This window comes from Podarcis raffonei, chromosome 7, assembly GCF_027172205.1.
Source record: "Podarcis raffonei isolate rPodRaf1 chromosome 7, rPodRaf1.pri, whole genome shotgun sequence".
NCBI lineage: Eukaryota > Metazoa > Chordata > Lepidosauria > Squamata > Lacertidae > Podarcis > Podarcis raffonei.
The window spans coordinates 84528737-84552036 of NC_070608.1; the positions used below are offsets into that span (position 1 = coordinate 84528737).

Consider the following 23300-nt stretch of genomic DNA (forward strand, 5'->3'; position numbering starts at 1 on the left):
TAACCTTAGATCAGTTGATTAAGGTACTGAGTTGCAAATTCGCCATCTTTGGAGGGTGGTGGTTGGAATCTTTTGTTCTTTCAGACTCTATGGAGTAAAGATGTGTAAAAGACTCTCCTGAAGGGAAATAAAACAGCTCCAGGGAAAATGGAGGGTGGAATGTAGGCAATGCCCCCCCCCTCTGTGTGTGTGTGTGTGTGTGTGTGAGAGAGAGAGAGAGAGAGAGAGAGAGAGAGAGAGAGAGAGATTGTCAGCTCTCATTATAAGCTTATTTTATTTCTAAGAAGATGCTGAGCCTATGCTGGATATGCACAAGATATGAAACTGTTTTGATGTATCATTTACTTTTGTGTGTGCTATGTTCTAAAGAACACTCTGCAAGTAAAATTTTGAATAATATTCATGGGTCTGGACCATGCTTCATTCCAAAAGCACTCTGTTTCCATGCATCCCTTTGCTTCAAACTGTGCAATATTAATATCTGTAATATGCTAACACATAGCTCTCTTTGCTCAAGCATTCACTCCAGAAAACAAATTCTGACATTTGCCTGTCAAATAATATGAATATCACTTGTTTCCTGAACAACGAACTAACCATATGTAAGTCTACATCCATAGCTAAGCTTAAGACTTTCTTACTGACTGCTGTATCATCGAACAATAAACTATGGTTTAGCACTACAAGGGTGCTCCACAACAAGCTTCCTGATTGTGCACGCACACATAAGCACCTGGAACTGCCACAATTATGATTTTGGAAGTTTTCACTCCTGCTTTAGAATAACCATAGCTTGTCAGGACACCCAAGCAAGTTTGTCAGCATCCCAGTTTACAGGAATGCAACATACTGTTGATTTTTATGTCAAATTCTGGGGAAGTCAGAAATGAAAGGAAGGCAGCAACATAGCAATACATGTGCAATGAAGTTTATCCTCCCACTTGTTAAACAATTAAATAGTTACCTGAAATGTCACAGCTTCCCCGGCTATTTGAATTGTCACGTCAGCCTGCAAAACCTTGCCATCCTCCCTCTTGTTCACACTTAAAACTCTTGTAGGTACAACAGGTCTTTCTGAATCCTGGAGCTCAAATCGCTAAGAAAGAGGAAGGAATAGAAGGTCTAGATTATTCTATTTGTGAAAGTATTTTCAGCCCCAAACTCCTCCACTTTGTTTGGTCCTTAGTCTGGGCTTGGCCACCATGTTGAACTTGTACCAATGTTATAGGATCACCAAGAGCCATGGGCAAATATTATTATTATTTATTAAATTTGTTAGTCACTTTCTCTTGCCCAGGGCAACTCAGAGGGACTTACAGCCAAATAGAGAGATCCAGCATCTAGAAGTTGCCCCTGCCCAGTGACAGTGTTCATGGGGGATAAAGAAGGAACCTGAGAAACCTGGGATGGCCTCATGGGACACATCACAACACTGGCTGCAGTCACATAAAGGGTGAGGATTACACCAGACAGCTTCCATAATGGCCAGCTGTATGTTGTCTGCCAACAAGGCTGTATTTTATCTCCCTGCTTATTTAATTTATATGCAGAATACATCATGCGAAAGGCTGGGCTGGATGAATCCCAAACTGGAATTAAGATTGCCGGAAGAAATACCAACAACCTCAGATATGCAGATGACACAACCTTGATGGCAGAAAGTGAGGAGGAATTAAAGAACCTTTTAATGAGGGTGAAAGAGGAGAGCGCAAAATATGGTCTGAGGCTCAACATCAAAAAAAACGAAGATCATGGCCACTGGTCCCATCACCTCCTGGCAAATAGAAGGGGAAGAAATGGAGGCAGTGAGAGATTTTACTTTCTTGGGCTCCATGATCACTGCAGATGGTGACAGCAGCCACAAAATTAAAAGACGCCTGCTTCTTGGGAGAAGGGCAATGACAGGCCTAGACAGCATCTTGAGAAGTAGAGACGTCACCTTGCCAACAAAGGTCCGTATAGTTAAAGCCATGGTTTTCCCAGTAGTGATGTATGGAAGTGAGAGCTGGACCATAAAGAAGGCTGATCGCCGAAGAATTGATGCTTTTGAATTATGGTGCTGGAGAAGACTCTTGAGAGTCCCATGGACTGCAAGAAGATCAAACCTATTCATTCTTAATGAAATCAGCCCTGAGTGCTCACTGGAAGGACAGATCGTGAAGCTGAGGCTCCAGTAATTTGGCCACCTCATGAGAAGAGAAGACTCCCTGGAAAAGACCCTGATGTTGGGAAAGATGGAGGGCACAAGGAGAAGGGGACGACAGAGGACGAGATGGTTGGACAGTGTTCTCGAGGTTACCAGCATGAGTTTGACCAAACTGCGGGAGGCAGTGGAGGACAGAGGTGCCTGGCGTGCTCTGGTCCATGGGGTCACGAAGAGTCGGACACGACTAAACAACTAAACAACAAAATGTTGTCTGCTCCTTTAACTAGATCTCCTGTAGACATGACACTCCACCCCCCAAAAAAACGAGAGTCAGGTGGAGATAGTATTTGCTTTCTGTTAAAGAACAGATCTAATAGCAAAATGAAGCCTCGTAACTGGGAAAAGTAAAATGATCCCAAAATGTATGATTAATTTTTCAATATTTCAGATCTAGTTTAATTAATTGTCATAATCAAATGTTAATTAATCAAATGCCATCTATTTGAAGGGAAGGTAGCAAACATGGAAAGTTTCCTGAAAACTGGTCTTAAAAAAGTAAGGCTACAATCCTATGTACTTTTACTTAGGAGCAAGCCCTATTAAACACACTGGGAATTACTTTCAAGACGTATGAACAGGTTTGGGTTGCATATGTCCCCTTAAGCAAGAGCACTGTCAATGCAGATCTTCTGTGTTTCACTCAATTAACTTATATTTAATAAGCCTACAGGGGACCATGAACATGGAAGACGACGTCCCTCAAGACATCCTTACTATTCAATCATCATTAGACTTCAACATGTCAAAAAGAATCACGAAACATACACAGCCCAACAAGACAACAAGAAGAATCCACCGACAGCATAAGAATCAATTTGGCTAACCTGATCCGAAAACACACACACACACACACCACTCACAAACAAAAGCAAATCTCACTACAGCCAACCAAAGACAAACCAACCACCCCCAACCTCTCTCACCACTAAGGAAATACAACAAGCGAATAGTAAGAGAACCCACACAAGTGACACTGACACAAACCCCCACACATACACTAAGTAGAAGAATAGAAGCACTGCCACCCGACCCCACCCCACTCACCATTCCCCTCTTCCCCCTTTTCTTCCTAATCTAACACTGTATGCAACACTAATGTCTCACAACAAATGAAACTTACCTGTAGAAAACACAACTTGAGAAAAGAGACAATGCACGCATTTTTGTAAATTAAGAAATCTTTAATAAAAATATGTATTTTAAAAAGGAACCACAAAAAGAAAACACAGCTCATGGAATGCCTTCACTTACAGTTTTCATCAGTCCTCTCTGTCCCAAAATGACATGAAATAAATACAGAAAGCCTCAATAACTAGAAGACACTTTTGGAGACACATAAAACAGCAGCAGAAAAGAAAGTTCTTGAGACCATAGGGCTTTCTCTAGCTTTGAAACCAATAATTTAGCCATTATTATTATTATTATTATTTTATTCCAGAGAACTGTAAAGTGTGGCTGCTACCTATGTCAGAATAATTTGTATGGAAAGAGTGAACGCTTACCTTTAATGCATCTTCTACAGCTGTCTTGCCTTCCCGCCCCAAAAGAACATTATATGGATAAAGCCACCTGATTATATGCTGGATTGACATCATAGGCAAGCAGTTCTGAGAGGGGGGGAGAGAGAGAGAGAACAGAAAAAGTGAACATAGAATCACTATTGTGCTAAACATGAAAGAAACATTGGTGCCAACATTTTGTGGGAAACAGGCAAGTGAGTGCCATTCATCAGTATTTCGAAAGTTATTTGGCAAGCTCAATTTTCGGAGGTTCCTAGGTTCTACTAGACTCAAAAAGAGAGCTCTGAAATTAGAGGAACCCAAGCAAAAAAGCAGGATTTCCTCAAGGCCACAGGCAGGGCCAGCTGAAGATGGTTGACTGTCTGAAGCAAAAGGACAAAGGTTGCCTCTGAATTATTGCTACTCTGCTTCCCGCTACTTAGCCAACTCTAGATCCACAGGAGGAACTCTCAACTGGGTCCATGCCTGGGAAGTGATCTCAGGAGTCTGCAATGAAGTACCTTCTCAAAAGCTTTTTGGAAGCCCAAGTCCACTCTGTTAACCGGATCAGCTCTATCAATATTCTAGCTCACCTTCTCAAAGAACTTTAAAATATTTGTGAGACAAGACAGCAAAGCCAAGCTGGCTCTGCTTCGGCCAAGACTTGTCATTTGCAAGCCTTGTGCAACTGAAGACCACAAGGGCTAGCCTTCTGCCTTGAATTAGTAACTATGAATTTGATTAACCTAATACAAGAGGGAGCTTAAAGAGGTTTTATTTCCTATAAATTCCATAATCTCTCAAAATGTTGTGCAGTTTTTTCAATAATAACCCAAGTGATTCCTTTCAGCTACAGTCTTGAATCTGTGGCTTTACTGGTTGAGCTTTAGTCTGTTCTGCAGGATTGCTGCTGTGCAGATTTGAGCCTTGACTGGGGGATCCAAAAACATTAGTTCATTGGCCAAGATTTGACATGGTGCTACTGGGCAATTGAAACATGCCACAGAGTGCGTGCAGAGTAGACCACACAGATGGAATCACTGAAGAGATGCAAAGAGATCTTTGCAAGGTTTAATAACAAAACTCTTCTAACATACACCTTACATAGTGTCTATAATCATCACCCATCCATCCACAAAGGGACAGAGTAAGGTACATACAGCACATTATATACCATTCACATTTGCTGACACAGCTAATTACAGTGACTTATCAGCACCTGCTACACTGCTACACAGCTGTAAAAACTAGGTCAGGATAAGCACCCTGGCTTTTAAAGTGGTACACATCCTGGGAAACTATAATGAAGCCTAACATTTAAACAAACTATTCAACAATACAAAACTGATTTCAGTTGCAGATGTCAACTATGTTAGGAAAGAAAATAAGCCTTCACTGCAGAAATTTGCTATTTTCTCTTCTTCTTTTTTTCTAGCTACACTGTAGAAGCAGTTTCTTTATCCTTAATACCTGAATGCTTTCCCTAAACTCCAGATAAGGAATCTCCATCTTGGTATCCGTTATTTATTTGCAACGACCTACCAGAATCTGCACAGCAGATGCCAACGTGTCCAGAGGAAAATCAGGGAGACCCAGGGCAGAAGATTCTTGGGTGCAAAAAGTAGTTGCAAATGACAAAAGTTTAGAAATTCTAGAAAGAAAACCCAAAGGCAAAAAATGTCAGACAAACAATACTTCTAAATAAAACACCTTTTAAAAGAAAAATTAATTTTTTGGTAAAAGATTCATATTTTTTACCAACTTCACCCCATTGGTTCCTTCACTAAATCTAATTGCAATAGCAAATGGTTCAAAATAAAAGAGTGTCTGTGCCTTGTGTCCCAGTTTAATAAGAATGGCTCTGAAATAGTTCCTTCATTGACTAGCTTGGTTATACGGGCACTATACAAAGCCTTAATTCACCTTAAAATTGATAATGGGGTGGGGTGGGGTTCAAAATCGGATTTTCAAATGGTGGTAATGGTCTCATTGCCTGAGATTTAACTGTTGAGTTTGAGATAAAGTGTTTTACTTGGAAGATCAATAGCCAATTCATATTACACCCTTCCATTCTTTCCATGATTTGCCCTGCTGTGGGAGAAATATCGCTTTCTTAAAAGTGAATCAATCTATAAAAGCCTCTTTCCAGTTGAAATCCAACAGCTTCCTATCAGATGTGTGGAAGGAGGGCTGCAATACGAAGGGGGTCAGCTGTGTTATAGGAGGTCCTCATTTTGATATCCAGGACCGCCAGTCTTTAATTCTGCTTTTGCAAAATGGGTTTGTTATAATTTCTTGGACAGTTTATGTTATGAATAAAAAATGGGTTACCTGGTATTCTGTGCTCAAATTTATCAAACTCTGATTGTATCCAAATATTCCCTTTTCACATTGTTGATCATACTACAGGCAACTCCCAATTTACGTGAGGGTTGAAACACCATTGAAAAAGCCTGCAAACACCCTGTTCCACCCCTTTTGGTGACATTTTTGTGATGCTTTCGGGTCACTTCTGGGTTCGGCACAAGGCATATGTGCGTGGTTCACACATATCGGATGTGCCTATAGTGGCCGCTGCCTGTAATGGCATTTTGTATATGGACCACATCATGATATCTTTGCAGGTATGTTAAACCAATAGCCCCTCTCTGGGAAGGTTAGGACATTACAGTTAACTGTAGTCTAGGTCTCTTGCCCTGATGAGTAATGCTTATAATCATTTTTTGCCATTTCCTTAGGTCCTTTCCTGAAATACTTACAGGCGGAGTTTGAAACAAAAAGAATTAAAAATGGTAAAATCGTCATTTTAACTGATGCTACCCTGCCCATCCAGGAAGCTTTCATTCATCTTCAAGAAACACATCCACTTCCAAATGTTTGTAAATCCTGTGCTAGATAGGGTCACTCAAGCCTATCAAATGCCTTTTTGGGATCTAAAAACAAGCTAGTCCCTTGTATCAGAACATAGATAGCATTAATACTATTTATTAACCTTTGAATATACTCTCATGTTGAAATTCAGGATAAATCCAGTTTAATCTGCATTAAATTATTTAGCAATAAATTTGCTTAATCTAGCTGCCAATATGGATGACATCTTAAAATCATTGTTAAATAGAGCAATCTTCTATATGATATTGCAACAGAGGCCACTTTCTTTAGTTCCGCTTTAATTAGAGTACTAGCTTCTTTCATAGGGTTGCCATATGTCCTCTTTTTCCAGGACACGTCCTCTTTTTCATGGGTATGTAAAATGAGTGTCGCCATAGTGATCCATAGTTAAAAGTAGAAGACGGCAAATGGATCCTCTTTTTTGCTCTTCAAAATATGGCAACCCTAAAGATTTAGAATATACTGACGGAAACCCATCTAGGTAAATTTTAATCTTAAATTCAAAATGCTAACTGAAGTAAGGCTAACAGTTGCTACAACCATAATATCAGGAGTGTAAACAGGAGGGCATATATCCATCCTATGTACATGCCATGTTCACACACAACATGGGATCCAGCCGAGAATGTTTGATCCTGCAAGCCACAGTTGTTGTTTTTAAGGCACGTTTCTAACAGAGCAAGAGATCATTGCTGAAATTTAAGATGCGTTGTTCTATTTCCCATCCCTGGCCCATTCAGCTTATTTATCCACAAATTCTAAAAAGGAAACAAGCAATCCAAACAAAAAAAGGTACAAGTGTCTTTAATCTACATTGGCCCCATTCAGACTTCACAGGACCACTTATATGAACAAGCTGCAGGCCTCCATCTTGTGCATGCCCAGTATCTCCTGTTTTGCACACTAAGGAAGAGATCAGAAGCCCCTGCTTCCAATTTTAAACTGAGTGCAATTCCCCATAATTGTGGGATGTAATCCACTGAGTGTAGGGATATCGCGGAGTGGGCAGTGGGGTCCGAAGGGAGCACACTCCCCACCAGAAGGCAGTCACAGTCTGCCTGCACGCGTGATCCTGGGGTGCGTAGCATACTCCCCCTCACAGACAAGTCACGGCTGTCTGGAACATCGTTCCCTCTGTCTGACCTTTTGCAGTCTCAGCAGTCTGCGGTGTCCTGTCTGTAACCTTTTCCCCTGAGACCTTTTATCTCCTTCGTCATACACTGTGCAAGGGGAAAATGACGCGGTGGAAACAGGTGCCAAAATAACTTTGTACCACCCCACGATCTCGGAACCAAGATGTGTAAAGGTCACAGCCCAAAATGTATCTGCCTAGCTTGCACATTTGTCTCAATAAAAGGAGGCAACCCTCAGTCTTGTGCTTTCACTTCAACTGAGAGCAGTCAAACACAACATTTCTTGTTTTCCTAGAGAAGCATTCCGAGGGAATGTTTGGTCCAGCCATTCAAAAGCTTCCTGTTTCCTCCTGGCTGGAACATCCTTCCTTTGCATGTGACTACAGGTGGATGTGACCTTACCTGTCTAGGTAACAAAAGGTCAAAGCATGCTGCCACACTCTTTCTTTTTGACTTCCTCCGTCATTGGAGCAGCAGCTTTTAGCTAGAATTGCTCTGTTGGCTCTCAGCCAACATAGGACACTGGGACTATCTCCATATGGGATAGATTCACATGTATATACTTTGTAACTAAGTCTGCCTTCAGGGATCCAACTGTGAACTGATGATGTGAGTAAACTTCTTTTATATACTTTACACAAGATTGTGGCGTGTTTATTCTTTTAAGAGGGATATAAGGGAACTTATCAGGAATCTAATATTGAGAGGCTTAAACAAGACTGCAACCAGCTATCTGCTGTACGTTTAAAATGGGAATGTAAAACTCTGCTAAGTTATAGAACTTGCTAGCGCAAGTTAGGAAGGATATTAATAAACAATATATCCTCTCCTGCCTCCCTGAACATTTCCACAATAATTTCTGAACTTGGGAAACTGTGGTTTAAACTATGGTTTCAGGGAGATCTGAAATCACAGTTGCTCAGTTTTTTCTGACTTTTCCCTCATTAACTATAGTTTAAACAAACTACAGGACCTCTGTCATGAAGTGAAAGTTCATCAAGGAGCTCATTTAGGTTTATTCACAGAGGATTCTTTCTCACCCCATCCTAAAGATGTGAGTTTGGTTGGAAGATAGAAGTACCCAAATTTTGTACCACCAGATTAGCCATGAAATCTGTTAGGAGGCCTAATAAAAATCTGAACCTTTGTATATCATGTCTAGATTATCTCACCCAATTTATTTGGTCATATCACAACAACTCTACACAACTCTAATATTCTACGAGGGAAGCCAATAGGTAAGAAAATTAAATTCTAAGAACATTTATGCATAGCTGTAATGCATATATTTACCTCTCAGTTGAAACGTTAGGTCCAATACAATATAACTGTGAAAGATGGTCCTAAAACAGAAGACAGTATCACCTATCAGGCCATTTACTCAAGCAACAGCACTCCGTCCACCAGGGTGAAGGGTGACATGTTCATCAAGCTCTCCACCCAAGTTCTCATTCCTGGTCCTTCAACGTCAGATGTTATGTTACAATGCACACCACTTTACACTTGCTTACATTAAACGGTGTTTGCCATTTTAATGTCTATTCACCCAGTTTGGAGAGATCCTTTTGGAGCTCCTCACCGCCTTTTTCGTTTTTATATTCTGAACAATTTTGTGTCATCAGGAAACTTGGCCTCTGTCCTGCTCACCACTAACGCCAGATCATTTATGAAGAATATAAAAAGCACCAGTTCCAATACAGATCTCCTTTGGGGATCCTACATTATTCCATTATGACATTTATTCATGCTCTTCGCTTCCTGAACTTTAACCACTTGCTTATCCATAAGATAACTTGTTCCATGACTGCTAAGCTTGCTCAGAAGTCTTTGGTGGTGAGCTTTGCAACAGCTTTTCAAAAAGTCGAACACACACAGTCTACTGCATCATCCCTCCCTACATGCTTATTGATGCACTCAAAGAATTCTGAAAGGTTAAGTAGACTGGACTTTCCTTTGCAGAAGCTATGCCAGCTCCTCTTCAGCAAGGCAACATCGGTATGCTTGGTAATTTTATCTTTAATCATGTTTCCCACCAGTTTTCCTGGAATAGATGTTAAGCTAACTGCCCTGTAATCTCCAGGATTCCTACTCCCCAACTGTGGGTTGTTGTTTTTTTGCTAGATGATTAGCAATTCTAATTTTGAGTTCTTAAAGAGCTCCTGTGTAGATGCCATCTAGAGCTGGTGGAGCCTTCATTTTTAATTTGTCAACATGGCCTAAAACATCAGCTCTTGTCACTACTATTTGCCTCAGTTCCTCACTCACTTCCTGATAAAGTGAGTAAAGAGACAGGCATCTGCCCTTCCACAGGGAAAAACAAATGCAAATAATGCATTTAGCTTCTCTGTAATTTCATTTTCCTCCTTTAGAACACCTTCGACTTTCGTGTAAATGCACACATTAAAGCATCGTTCAACTGTACTTTGTGTACAACCCCAGGCACCCGTAACACTACTTACCTTAAACGGTAGATAATAAACATCTCTTGCTTGAAATCTAGATCGCAGAGGTGGATCTAATGGGTTACCCAAGTATCGGGGGACGGGAAGGCCCAGGGCAATGACTCTGAAGTTTTCACTGACTCTAACAATCTTCCACGCATCCAACTCTGATTTATTATGCTCCTGAATAAATTAAGCCTATAATTAGAATTCTGCAACCACTTCAGAAAAAAGACCATTTAGAGTACCCAACGAAGAGCTGTTTGAACTGGACAACAAATGAGTTATAGATCTGGAAGACATGGAGCTCACACTCCTTCAGCTTAAATATAAATGCCAGTATTAACAAAACTGTATATTGATTTTAGAATTTTAAGAATCACTTCACACATTAGTGATCTGAATGCATGTTCACTGTACTCTCACAGTGAGCCATAACCCTGAAAACAATTTTAGAAATCTTCCTTTAAAAAGAGGAGGGGGGAAATGTCGGTACATGTCAAGGGAGCCATCATTACCTGCAATGCCAGGTCAATGATTCGTAAGACCAGAGCCATTCATGACTTGATCAAGGAATTAACCTGCACGTGTAACAGAGACATGGCTGGGCATGGTAGCTGTGCCTGTTCTTGCCACTGCTTGTCCACCAGGTTTCTCTTATGCACAGCAACCCAGATCATTTGGGTGGGGAGGGAGGTTGCAGTGATTTTTAAGAAGTCCTTAGTTTTCACCAACCTTCCTATTAGGGAGACCCAGTTTTCCGAGTGCAAGTTCTGGAAGTTGGGCAATAGGGGCAGTACAGGATTCCCATGGCATACTGACCTCCCCACTATGAGAAGCATGTGTTACGATAGATATTGTGGTATTTAAGGGCAAACATGTTTAGAAATATAATGAAGAAAGAAAGAGTTCCATGCAGTAAAATATTACTTCAGAGATCCAGCAGGGAAGGAGTGAATATAAAATAAACCATATCAAGAATAAGCCTTCTAGAGATCAAGGCTTCTCCAGCAACTTTTATTTTAGATTTAATGTTGTTTGGGATCTAAAATTGATGGAACAACCCAATACCTTCAGCAGTTTGTCATAACGTTCTGCTGACATGAGAAAACGGCCATCTTCAAGTTGCATCTCCCGGTTCTCCAGTAAATTGTTCAAGACGGGTAAGACATTCCGCTCGGCCTTCTCCAAGCCTTCCAGAACCAAGATTCTGCCTTCAGTGGCTGCTCGTACGGCACACTGCCCATCAAAACAAAATCAGCTTCAGAAGCAAAAACAGCTGAATAAGAGTTCACAAAACGAAAGCTAGGCTGAATATTTACCACTGCACACATTTGCAGGACCATATTCCCCTGTGAAAACAGGGGTGGAATATCTGTCAACTTTCAGGGGAGAATGTGAATTGCAAAAATTGGGGGCCTTACCTTTACATACAGCATATATTATTATAGCCTAGTTATTCCTGTACAGATAGCGTTGCAGTTGGGCCACCAGCCTAAATGAAAGGATGGAACATTGTGGCATCGAGGCCACCTGTGCTCTAAGGGACTGCAATGGATCCAGGAGAACCGCGTGCCCCCTCCGTCCAAGAGAGAATGGCCCTTCTAGAGTAGGGACCACACAAATATGCCAGTCAGAGGAACCACCCACCACAGTATCTCAGTGTTGACTAGATTAAGCTTCAGTTTATTGGCCCTCATCTAGTCTATTATCACAACCAAGGTAAAGGTAAAGGTACCCCTGCCCGTACGGGCCAGTCTTGCCAGACTCTAGGGTTGTGCGCCTATCTCACTCAAGAGGCCGGGAGCCAGCGCTGTCCGCAGACACTTCCGGGTCACGTGGCCAGCGTGACAAGCTGCATCTGGCGAGCCAGCGCAGCACACGGAAACACCGTTTACCTTCCCGCTAGTAAGCGGTCCCTATTGATCTACTTGCACCCGGAGGTGCTTTCGAACTGCTAGGTTGGCAGGCGCTGGGACCGAGCAACGGGAGCGCACCCCGCCGCGGGGATTCGAACCGCCGACCTTTCGATCGGCAAGCCCTAGGCACTGAGGCTTTTACCCACAGCGCCACCCGCGTCCAAGAGCTAATTCAAAATGTAAAGGAGAAATGCAGCTGTGTATCTTCAGCACAGTTGGTGCCAATGCTCTACAAACTCTGTATGATCCCACTCAGCAGTTTCATGTAGATGTTACACAGACGGAGCAGGGGCAGAGTTCACTCCTGTGGGACCCCATACTGGAGAATCCCCAGAGCCAAGCATTGCTCCTCCAGGAACCACATTTTGGAGCCATCAATTCAAGCAGGGATGAAACCCCTACAGCACAGTGCCCCCAATACCTAAACTCAAACAAAAGGTTACTATGGTCAACAGGCTCAAAAGGTACCAAGAGATCAAGGAGGATCCATGGAGTCACACTCTCCCTGTCTCTCTCTCTCAACACAAGTCATTATGCATGGCGACCAAGGAAGTTTCCATATCAAAAACCAGGCTTGAATTCTGGCTGAAATGTATCTAGGAAATCTGACTCATCAAGAGTACCTGGATCTGGTTGGCAACCACGCTCTCAAGAACCTTGCCCAGAAATCATCAGTTCTCATCAAATTGACAATAAAGACCCCTGGCGATTATAGGTACTCACCTGATCAATGTAGTAAGCAGTCCCAGCTCGGATCTCTCTCCGCTGTTTGAGATCTGTTTCTGTTGTGTCCCTGGAGAGTGCAATGTACTCCACTTCTCGCTTGGTCAGCTCCTGTAGGACATAGCACAATATTTGAAAACATCTAGATTACAATCAGCACAGCGTCACAGCAAATTATCCAACAAAGGCAGAGGCAGCGACACATCACTAAATAGAATAAAACTAAAGAGCAACACCATCTCTTGAGGTCCAGTTTAGTGCTCCCCTCAATCAGCCTGGTTGCAGGCCACTTCCTTATGAACATTTCTGAAACATTCAGCTTTAAATCACTTGGATGGATCAAAACAAAGTAAGGAAGCCAGCTAAAAGGAGAGATAAGAGGGACACACCAAGGTAAAAAAGATCTTGCAGTATGTTCCATCAGTGTGACTCATAGCATTGTATTCCTTTGGGTTCATATAGTGAAAATGTGATTGTCTAGCGCTAATGGTTGCTCATGAAATGTATTGTGAGCTGGAGGATCACAGCGCATTTCCTGAATATGTGCCATTCATATAATTTAAATGTTGGAACGCAATGCAGAGTAACGCACTGCAGTAATAGATTCAAGTAGGTAGCCGTGTTGGTCTGCCATAGTCAAAATAAATTAAAACAATTCTTTAAAAAGATTGTTAAAAAGGCTCTTCTTAAAAACCTAAAAACTCCCTTAAAAGAATCAAGTCTTCAAAGACTTGAAGTAATTGCAGTAATAGACTTAGACAACAGAAGTTAAGCTATTCCTGTTCAGGTAGGGGTGCAGCTGGGCTACCAGTCAATGCTGATGGAAGGCACTCCACGCCACTGAAGCCACCTGAACCTCAAGTAACAGCACAGGATCCTGAATATTCCCAAGCTGCGTGCCTGCTCCCTCAGAGGGAGTGTAAGTCCATCAAGAGCAGGCAACCTCCCAGCCTTCTGGTCTAGGGAACCACCCAGTGCCTCAGTCTTATCTGGATTGAACCACAGCAAAGCAATGCCACCCCCACCCCCCAACTCAGACAGCCGCTCCAGTAGGATACCATGGTCAATGGAATCAAAAGCCACTGAGAGGTCGAGGAGAATTAACAAGGACATGTTTCCCCTGTCTCTCTCCTGACAAAGGTGTGACCAAAGAGTTTTCTGTGCCAAAACTGGGGCTAAACCCCAGATTCACTATGCCAAGAAAATAAGTATACCAAATGTTTGAGGCAACAAACAATGAAAAAAACCAGCTAATAATAATAATAATAATAATAATAATAATAATAATAATAATAGTTGTTGTTGTTCTTGTTGTTTTATACCCAGCCCATCTGGCTGGGTTTCCCCAGCCACTCTGGGCAGCTTACAGCACATATATATATTTTTTAAAAATTCTCAATACAGGGCTGCATTCAGAAGTCTTCTAAAAGTCAGGTAGTTGTTTATTTCCTTGACACCTGATGGGAGGGCATTCCACAGGGCAGGTGCCACTTCCGAGAAGGCCCTCTGCCTGGTTCCTTGTAACTTTGCTTCTCGCAGGGAGGGAATCAGCAGAAGATCCTCAGAGCTGGACCTCAGTGTCTGGGCTGAGCGATGGGGGTGGAGACGCTCCTTCGAGTATACTGGGCCGAAGCGGTTTAGGGATTTAAAGGTCAGCACCAAGACTTTGAATTGTGCTCGGAAATGCATTGGGAGCCAATGAAGATCCTTTAGGACTGGTATTATATGGTCCCAGCTGCCACTCCCAGTCAACAGTCTATAAACTCAACTGTAGTGTGTTCCTGCTTTGATTCAAAGGCTTCAAAATTGGGAAGTAACTCTAAACAATCCTTGATTACCAAACACTCTGCACACTGGGATGGACACTTTACAGGGACTTCTGCCAGAAATCCAAAAAGATGCTCTCCCAGGCTACATGTCTCTTAGAATGCTAATTACTACACCAAAACCTAAGAATTACTAATGTCCACTCCAGTTTCCAAATGAAAATTAAGTCTCTCTCCCCAAACTTACCAAGTACTGCATGGCAATTGATCGCCGAAGAGGCCCAGGTGGTCCTATGAGAAAGACGTCTTGGCCCAAAAGGTCTTTTTGCATGATCCATCTTAAATGCTGGATTACAGACTGAGCCACTGAGTCTGAAACTGAATGAGAAAAGTGTGGACTTTGGTCTAAATTAAGAATTTACAAACAAATATTTTTAAATTCTGAAGCACCCTTAATCGTTTTGATACTGCTCTTCAATTTCTGAATTTATCTTTCTAGCCTCACTGCTTAAAGGTAAAGGTGCCCCTGCCCGTGCGGGCCAGTCGTGTCCGACTCTGGGGTTGCGTGCTCATCTCGCTCTAGAGGCCATGAGCCGGCGCCGTCCGAAGACACTTCCGGGTCACGTGGCCAGCGTGACGAAGCTGCAACTGGCGAGCAAGCACCAGCGCAGCACACGGAAATGCCGTTTACCTTCCCGCTATAAAGCGGTCCCTATTTATCTACTTGCACTTAAGAGTGCTTTCGAACTGCTAGGTGGGCAGGAGCTGGGACCGAATGACGGGAGCTCACCCCGCCGTGGGGATTCGAACTGCCGACCATACGATCGGCAAGTCCTAGGCACTGAGGTTTTACCCACAGCGCCACCCGCGTCCCTAGCCTCACTGCTTAGAGGTCCTTTTTTCCAGAGTACAAACATTTCAAATCTATTAAAGTTCAAACCAATGCAACTGACAGTGTTTGGGATGAATAAAATGGACTGATAGAGTCCAGTTAAATGAATAAAAGGAAGTGCCATCTAGAGTCTTGGGTTTAAAGGCGGGGCAGCGGGTGAGCTAGGTTAAGATTTTCCTCTGGCTCGACATTTGATTAAACATTAAGGCGTCTCAAGACTGGCCTGTGTTAGGCAACTAAACAAACAAATAAGTAATCTCTGCTCACATCGCTGAAAGTCGCTGGATAGACTTTAGCACATCATTTCTGCCAGCACTGACAAGATACTTAGGAAGGTAAAATAAGAGTAACACAAAAGCAGCTCTTTAACCTTCTTGGGGCTACAAATGAGACAAATACAACAGAGTGTCTTCTCAGGAATGGCCATCAAGCTATTGCAGCAACAGCCAATGTGGTGGCCTCCCACCCGAGGTTGCTGGGCTACAGCTCCCATCATTCCTGACTGCTGTCCATGCTGGCTAAGACTGATGGGAGCTGGAGTTAAATCACCTCTGAAGGGCACCATGTTGACTACACCTGGGCTATGGAAGGTGCTGTAGTCCCTGGAGAAGGCTGCCTTTATTCTGTTCTCCACATGGCTCCTTCTCTCTTATGTGTGAGCTTCCTTTGCCAGGCTTCGGCACGGTTAAGGCAGAACAGGGATTTGAAAACAGCTTTAAACACTGGTGTGGCACCCCTGGGGTCCCCTGGAGCACATCTACCCTGCAAATCTTGCTGTTCTCAGCATGGTGTAGCCAGAAGCCGGGACTTCTCAGCAGGGGGCGGGGGGCTTGTTCACATTAAACCATAATGAGCCATTAAGTACGGCTTAACATGATGTGTGATCACAGCCAGACTTAGAAGCTTGCAACTCCACACTCCTGGTACATTTCACATCAATAAATTTAGCTAGTTCTGTTTTTAGTTAGGGTTTGAAGAAAAGAAATTGGATCAGATTTAAGAGACACCTAAAATGGAAAGAAAACTCAAGAATGCAAAACAACCTGTCAGATAGGAACAGAACATAAATGCATACAAGAATATCCCCAAAGCCTCTGGGCCACAGACCCTACAGACACAAGGGGACTCAAATGCACTTTACAATACTATAACCAACTCCTACAAAATTTCACTATTTCCTTTATATGAAATAACAAGAGCACAGAAAGTCTTGTAGGTAGGAATTGGCAAATATGTTTAGTTGATCTTATAGTTTTATTTTACTAGTGCTCAGGTTAACATAAAGTAATTAACCATTACTAATGAAGGTAACCAAAAAATGTTATCTTCCCAGACTTTCTCCATCTTGCATTTCCTTCTATCTTTCCTCCACCTTCGCTCCATCCTGTAGTAATCAAACTCTTCTAATATTTATTTAACTATTTGCAGGCTGCCTTCTAGTCAAATCCTGCCAAGCTGGCTTCTGATATAAATTCACAGTATAACATCAAAAAGCTTTAAAAAATTCTATTACAGATTGTTTTTAATGATTTTTTAATATATTTTTGGCGAATCTTGTTCTTATCTGTAAGCTGCCTTGAGTCCGTCAGGGAGAAGGGTGAGGTGAAAATAAATTTTAAAATCATTACTATTCTTCATATATATTTAACCAGCTGGGTATTAGAAGAATATTGTTTCTTACTGTAGTTCACTGGGACAAGTTCTGGATTTCTTGGAATTTTGAGTTTGTATGACACATCTCCAATAGTAACAGTATCGCCTGAAAAGAAAAGGGAGAACTGTCACTGATTGCTAACTATACAATCATCACAAATCTAACACAGCCTACAAAGAGAAACACGTTTGCTCCTTCAGGGCACATAATATTTTCTGAACCTTCCTGTAGGGCATGATCCAAGATGGCATTTTAACCATAAAATCTTTGTTATAGCCTTTGCTCTCTGTGTCAATAGTTGCAACAGTAAACCTTTGTACAGAGTAACAAACCTAGTATATCTAGCTTAAGGTTACCATATTTTTTTCAATGAATCCGGGGACACTTTTCAACTTCAATGGATTTTGTATGGGGACTGATTTGTAAATCTGGGGACTGTCCCTAGGTAACAGGGACGTCTGGTAACCTTAATCTAGCTTCCACTTCAACTCCTGGCCTTTGCAACCCCAAGAACTTTAGAAAAAGGACACGTGTAAATGAATAGCTCCATCAGCCACTTTGCAGAGATTCTACAAAAAAACAGGTCATTCATTCAAGTTGTGATACTTAACATTTTATTTAAAGATGTGGGGTTGGATCCAGGCTTAGCACAGGCCCACTGAAATCTAGTTTAAACCGATCTATTTTAAGCATTATTACACCTCAATCCTGGCAAGTTGAAATTGTGTAATTAAATGCACACAAGAATTTCCCAGCATGGAAACAGCTTTTGAGCTCTCTGCCTTGCTTTCCGGGCAAGGTTCACTCAATGCGCCCACTACAAGATGCGGGGGGGGGGGGGCAGTTCCAAGGGTTTGAAGCCCTGTGTGAGATGCCTTGGGCATCATGTAGGCTACCCAAAACCCAATGGCTAGGTTGCAATCAGGTAAGGAGAAAAATGAAATGTGGCAACAGAGCATCCTCAATGAAACACACATGACAAACTGCCTACCAAAAAAACAAGCACTAAAAAGCATCCACACCACCAGCAGCTACAGATGACAAATGGCTTGTTTTTCCTTATTGGATCATCCACAGAATGAGAATATCAGTATTTTATTGGGGGGGAAGGGTTGTGGGTTGGCATTTTGATGAGGAGAATGCCACGTGGAGAACAAGAAAAGGATGCACATCTCATATCCACTTCAAACTTCTGTGTGTGTATAGTACACCCTATTACCTATTGTGAAAATAGACCAAATATGATTTTTTTCATATTAAATGAGCAGAGCAAGTTCTGTGCTAAGCATCTGTAGATATGGCAGGTAATAAACATTTAAATACGTTTTGCAAGAGCACTGACTTGCAGCAAGCACCCTGTGTGGCTTTCCCAGTCATTCCAAGAGGGGCAGAATAGACCCCAAAAGGTGTAAGAGTAAAAACATTTATTTTTTCACTCAATTAAGGAGGGGGGCTCTGAAATACCACATGGCAATCACAGCTCATTATAGCTGAGAACAACATGGGGTAATGGAAGACTGACATACAAGTTTTATTATTGTTTTCAGCGCTTCTGGGATGCATATGTGGCCATAGTGAAGCTAAAGAGGACAGGGATATTTAGGGCTCAATGAATTAGATTCTCAAGTGAAAAATGGGAGGATGCTATACAAATCTCTGTTTGATCATGGGGCAAACATATCCCATTTCAACAATTTTAGGATTTCATTATCTTTCTTGCCTGCCAGCTGTAAATTGTTGTATACTCATTTGTCCTTTCAAAAATAGTTACTTCTTAACACCAGGGTTAACTACTCATTTTGAATATGTTCTTTAAAGTCAACTGTTATTATTGTTCTTTAATAATGTTTTTAATGCAACTGAAATGAATCTGAGTTTCTGCGAGTCAGTTTCAGGGCTGGGGGGGGGTGGGGGATGCCCAGCAAAAAATTAACTAAAAGGACTTTGATCAAAACTGATGCTGTTGGGCAACTGGGTGACAAACACAAATCTTGCCGTGGAAGTACTTTTTACCAGGTTTTTAAAAAGCAAGAGATAAGGAAAAGCTCAGAAATCCTTAGTGCGCCTGGGAGACAACAATAAATTTATACTGAGAGCGAAAAATGGGCACACCACTCTCCAAACAAGATGTTATGATCACAACCCCAGCAGAAGCACAATGAAAAGCATGCAAGATGTTCAAAAGGAGATACACATCAAAGACTTCATACAGAGCTGAGCTAAACATGTAGAAAAGGTTCCTATATAGAAGCTTAGAACATTGACAAAAGAGAAACAGGCACACTTTAATCAAAATAAATGTGAAGGAAAGTCAAAGCTGAGATATCATCCAAAACACATGTACGTGGCAGTAAGTTCCACTAAAAATCAGGGTCACTTCTGACCACATTTAAAATATACTAGAGTGTTAAACCTAGACCTCAATAATTATTACCCCTCTTAAGGCTCCCAAACTATTTGAATTCCTTAACTTCTTCGGCCCATAGATATGCCTTTGTAAAGGCAAGATTCAATACCTTCCCATCGAACGTGCTGAGAAATAGATTCTCCAATGGACAGATATCGCTCTTATGTGATTGTAATTGTGGGGCACCGGAATCGTTGCATCGCATAATTTTTGATTGTGCTTTTCACTCATCGGCCAGGAGCAAGTTTCTTGCTCAATATCTAAAGGGAATTGCCGATGATACAAATGAAGCCAAACTGAGATATCTATTAAATGATGATGACCCCCTAAGATCACTCATGATTGCCAGATTCTTGATCAGCGTCCTATCCTTAAAGAAGAGAAACGGACTCCTGTGCGGCTCGGATAATCTCTTTAAACTATGATCTATGTTTTAGGATGTAATTAGGTGATTTCACCATTGATGTTTTCTACTAATTTATGAGTAGAGGGTGATGTTTATGTTACAAATTTATTGTAATGTATGATGTTGGTCTTTTGTTTTTGTTTTGCTTTGGTTCTTGTCTGATTTTTGTAAGTTTCGGCGGTTTTAAATTTGGAGGTTTAAGTACATTATGTTGGTATGGGAAACTGTCGTGTGATGGGCCAATGGCCGTAATAAAGATCAATACAATAGACCTCAATAATAGGTTAAACAGTTATATTAATTTAATTAAGTTAATTAATTTATAATGAATGATTTTAGAGTGTTGTTTGTGTTGTACTTTTGTATTGTTTTATTGTTGTTAGCCGCCCTGAGCCCAGCTTTGGCTGGGGAGGGCGGGATATAAATAAAATTTATTATTATTATTATTATTATATTATCTGCAAACCAAAATAATAAAAGTGGTACAGAATCATATAGTTTGCTTTTATATTATCCTGAAATATGGAGCATCTAAGTAAATTTATTCTGGGAAATTAAGAGCGAGGCTGCAATTCTGTGTACCTCATAGAAATGTAGAATTGGAAGGGCCAACAAGGGTCCTGCAAAATCACAGCTAGAAGGAAATCCCACCAAAGTTGATCCACAATAAAGGGTTTAATGAAAGTAGCATAAACTAAGTAGTGTAAATGTGTTGTAAACCACATCTGAGCTTTTTTTCTTAAAAATATAAAGCAGCCTAGAAGTGAAATGACTAATGATACTGATGAAGATATAGGCTTGTGCCCAGCCTTTCTCAACCTCTGGTCCCCCGGTGGTGTTGGACTACAACTCCCATCATCCCTAGCTAGCAAGACCAGTTGAGAAAGGCTGTTACTGCCAGTCTCAGGGGTGGGGGGACAGGGGCCTATTTCCTATTTATCCCTATCCATGTGGCCTATTTTTCCAGTTCCTTGTAGAATTTGTAGCTTTTGTTTACTTTATTTCAACAGAAGGAGCCCAGTCATGTCAATAACAGCTCCAGTTGTTGCTGTTGTTATGACGTAAAGGACAAAGGTAAAGCATAGCTCCCACTGGATGAGAGAAGACTTAAAGGGGAAACAGGGTTTAGAAAAAAGGATGTCGTGTTTCGAGAGACGCTGCTAGGAAGCCAGCAAGCAGGTTAGGAAGGTAGATTGTTCCTCCCCTAAGGATTTTATTCTGTGAACCACCCTGAGACCCACAGACGGTATATAAATTCAAATAATAATAATAATAATAGGTGTGTGGCTTTTGAGACAGCGGCGGTTCCACTGGAAGGGCTGAAGCACTCTTGGAAAAGCAACCCCACAAAAGGGCCTTCAAAAACCCTTTGGGAGCAGAAGTCACCCAGGCCGAACTCTTCTCGTGGCGGTGAGTCCCATAAGCTCACTCAGCCACGGGGAAGGAAGACCAGAAGCAGAGGGCCAGGGAAATCCAATTAATAATAATAATAATAATAATAATAATATGCCGGTGCAGAGAGGTGTGTGGCTTTTGAGAAAGCGGCGGTTCTACTGGAAGGGCTCAAGTACTCTTGGAAGAGCAACCCCACAAAAGGGCCTTTAAAAAAAACCCAAAAACCCTTTGGGAGCAGAAGTCACCCGGGCCGAACTCTTCTCGTGGCGGTGAGTCCCATAAGCTCACTCAGCCACGGGGAAGGAAGACCAGAAGCAGAGGGCCAGGGAAATCCAATTAATAATAATAATAATAATAATAATAATAATAATAATAATAATAATAATAATATGCCGGTGCAGAAAGGTGTGTGGCTTTTGAGAAAGCGGCGGTTCTACTGGAAGGGCTCTTGGAAGAGCAACCCCACAAAAGGGCCTTTAAAAAACCCAAAAACCCTTTGGGAGCAGAAGTCACCCGGGCCGAACTCTTCTCGTGGCGGTGAGTCCCATAAGCTCACTCAGCCACAGGGGGTGCCGTGGCTCCAGCAGCCCTTTCCGTCTCAACCTTGCGGGGAAGCGTCCGATCCTGTGGGGTCCTCCGGATCCCAGGGCCTGCCGCCATGAGGCGACCCGGCAAAGACCCGGCTCCCAGTCCCCGCTGGGCCGGGGGTGACCTTGGCGCCCAGCCGGCGGAGGCCCAGGAAGGCGCCCTCTCGGCCCCGCCGTTACCTTCGGCCTTGCCGGTCGAGTGCAGAAGCCGGGCCCGGCCGGTGCGGGCGCTCCCGGCGCCGCCGCTTCCCGAGGCCGCCACCTGTCGCAGGAGCAGCCGGACCCGCCTGGTCGCCGCCGAAGCCCCGCAGACCCCGCAGGCGCCGGCGCCGCCGAGGAAGAGCATCCGCGAAGGCATGGCCCGGCCGGCCTGACAGGAGGAAGAGCCGGAGAGCAGCGTCGCTGGGGGACCGGTGCGGCAGATGCACAGCGTCCCCGCGGAAACAGCGCCCCACGCTCTCAGGGCCGGGCCGGGCCGGGGCCGGGCCAGGTGGCGGAAGGGGTTTATCTCTCTCTCTCTCCCCCTTTTTTTATTGATTTTCACAACATTATAAACAAACAAACACATAAAACAAACAAACATAAATCATAACCTTATTAAAAACCACACTCATTAACATTATTAAGTGACTTCCTCGCTTCCCCTTGGTTGAATTTCATTGCATGTCCTTTTAACGGTTTTCCAAATCACAGTTCTTATAAAATTTAACTTAAACATTAGCATCCTTAAATCTTCACATTATGAAATTAAACATATTAATTGATCACTTAACATAAATAAAATCCTAAGCCAATTAAGTATCTGCAAGCTGTTTTCAGTTATTTTAACTTAACATGTTTCACTAAGTAATCATTAAATTTAATCCACTCTTCCTGATACTCCTCCTCCTTCTGTTCGCGTACTCTTCCGGTTAGGTCAGCTAGCTCCGAAAAATCCATCATCTTCATCTGCCATTCTTCTATCATTGGTAATTCTTGGGTTTTCCACTTTTTAGCTAACAAAATACGAGCCGCAGTTGTGGCATACAAAAATAATTCTACATCTTTCTTGGGCAATTCCAAAGCTCTTATTCCAAGAAGAAAGGCCTCTGGTTTGGAAGGGGTTTATCTCTCAACGGCTGCCTCCTTCCGCCCTCGGCGGCTTCTCCAATGTAGGGAGCGTGGCCAAGATCACTATTATTTACGGATGTGAGAAAAACACTCGCCCCTCGCGGCCACGTTTGCCTCAAGAAGGTCCCGCTTTGCACAGCTGCCGGTCTGAGCTGCTTCTGCAATTCGTGCAAGAGCTGCGCGCCTCGTCTGTTGTTGTTGTTGTTGTTTAGTCGTTTAGTTGTGTCTGACTCTTCGTGACCCCCTGGACCAGAGCACGCCAGGCACTCC

General features: G+C 42.5%; 1 protein-coding gene across 4 annotated transcripts in view; it reads right to left on the reverse strand.

Annotated features, from left to right (window-relative positions):
• Positions 1–22344, reverse strand: part of VWA8 (von Willebrand factor A domain containing 8) — a 92004-nt gene extending 69660 nt beyond the window's left edge. For 3 of the 4 annotated variants that reach the window (XM_053397243.1, XM_053397241.1, XM_053397240.1), the window contains exons 1-10: positions 22101–22344; positions 17153–17230; positions 14827–14957; positions 12814–12924; positions 11243–11410; positions 10190–10354; positions 9024–9073; positions 5248–5356; positions 3709–3813; positions 965–1096 (exon numbers count right to left, since the gene is read on the reverse strand). In XM_053397243.1, the coding sequence (XP_053253218.1) occupies positions 965–1096; positions 3709–3813; positions 5248–5356; positions 9024–9073; positions 10190–10354; positions 11243–11410; positions 12814–12924; positions 14827–14957; positions 17153–17230; positions 22101–22278 (1227 nt within the window). In that variant the 5' untranslated portion in view covers positions 22279–22344. Of the gene's footprint in view, positions 1–964; positions 1097–3708; positions 3814–5247; positions 5357–9023; positions 9074–10189; positions 10355–11242; positions 11411–12813; positions 12925–14826; positions 14958–17152; positions 17231–22100 lie in introns of those variants that run through there. The other variant, XM_053397244.1, reaches the window with a different exon arrangement.
• Between the last annotated feature and the right edge of the window lie 956 nt (positions 22345–23300).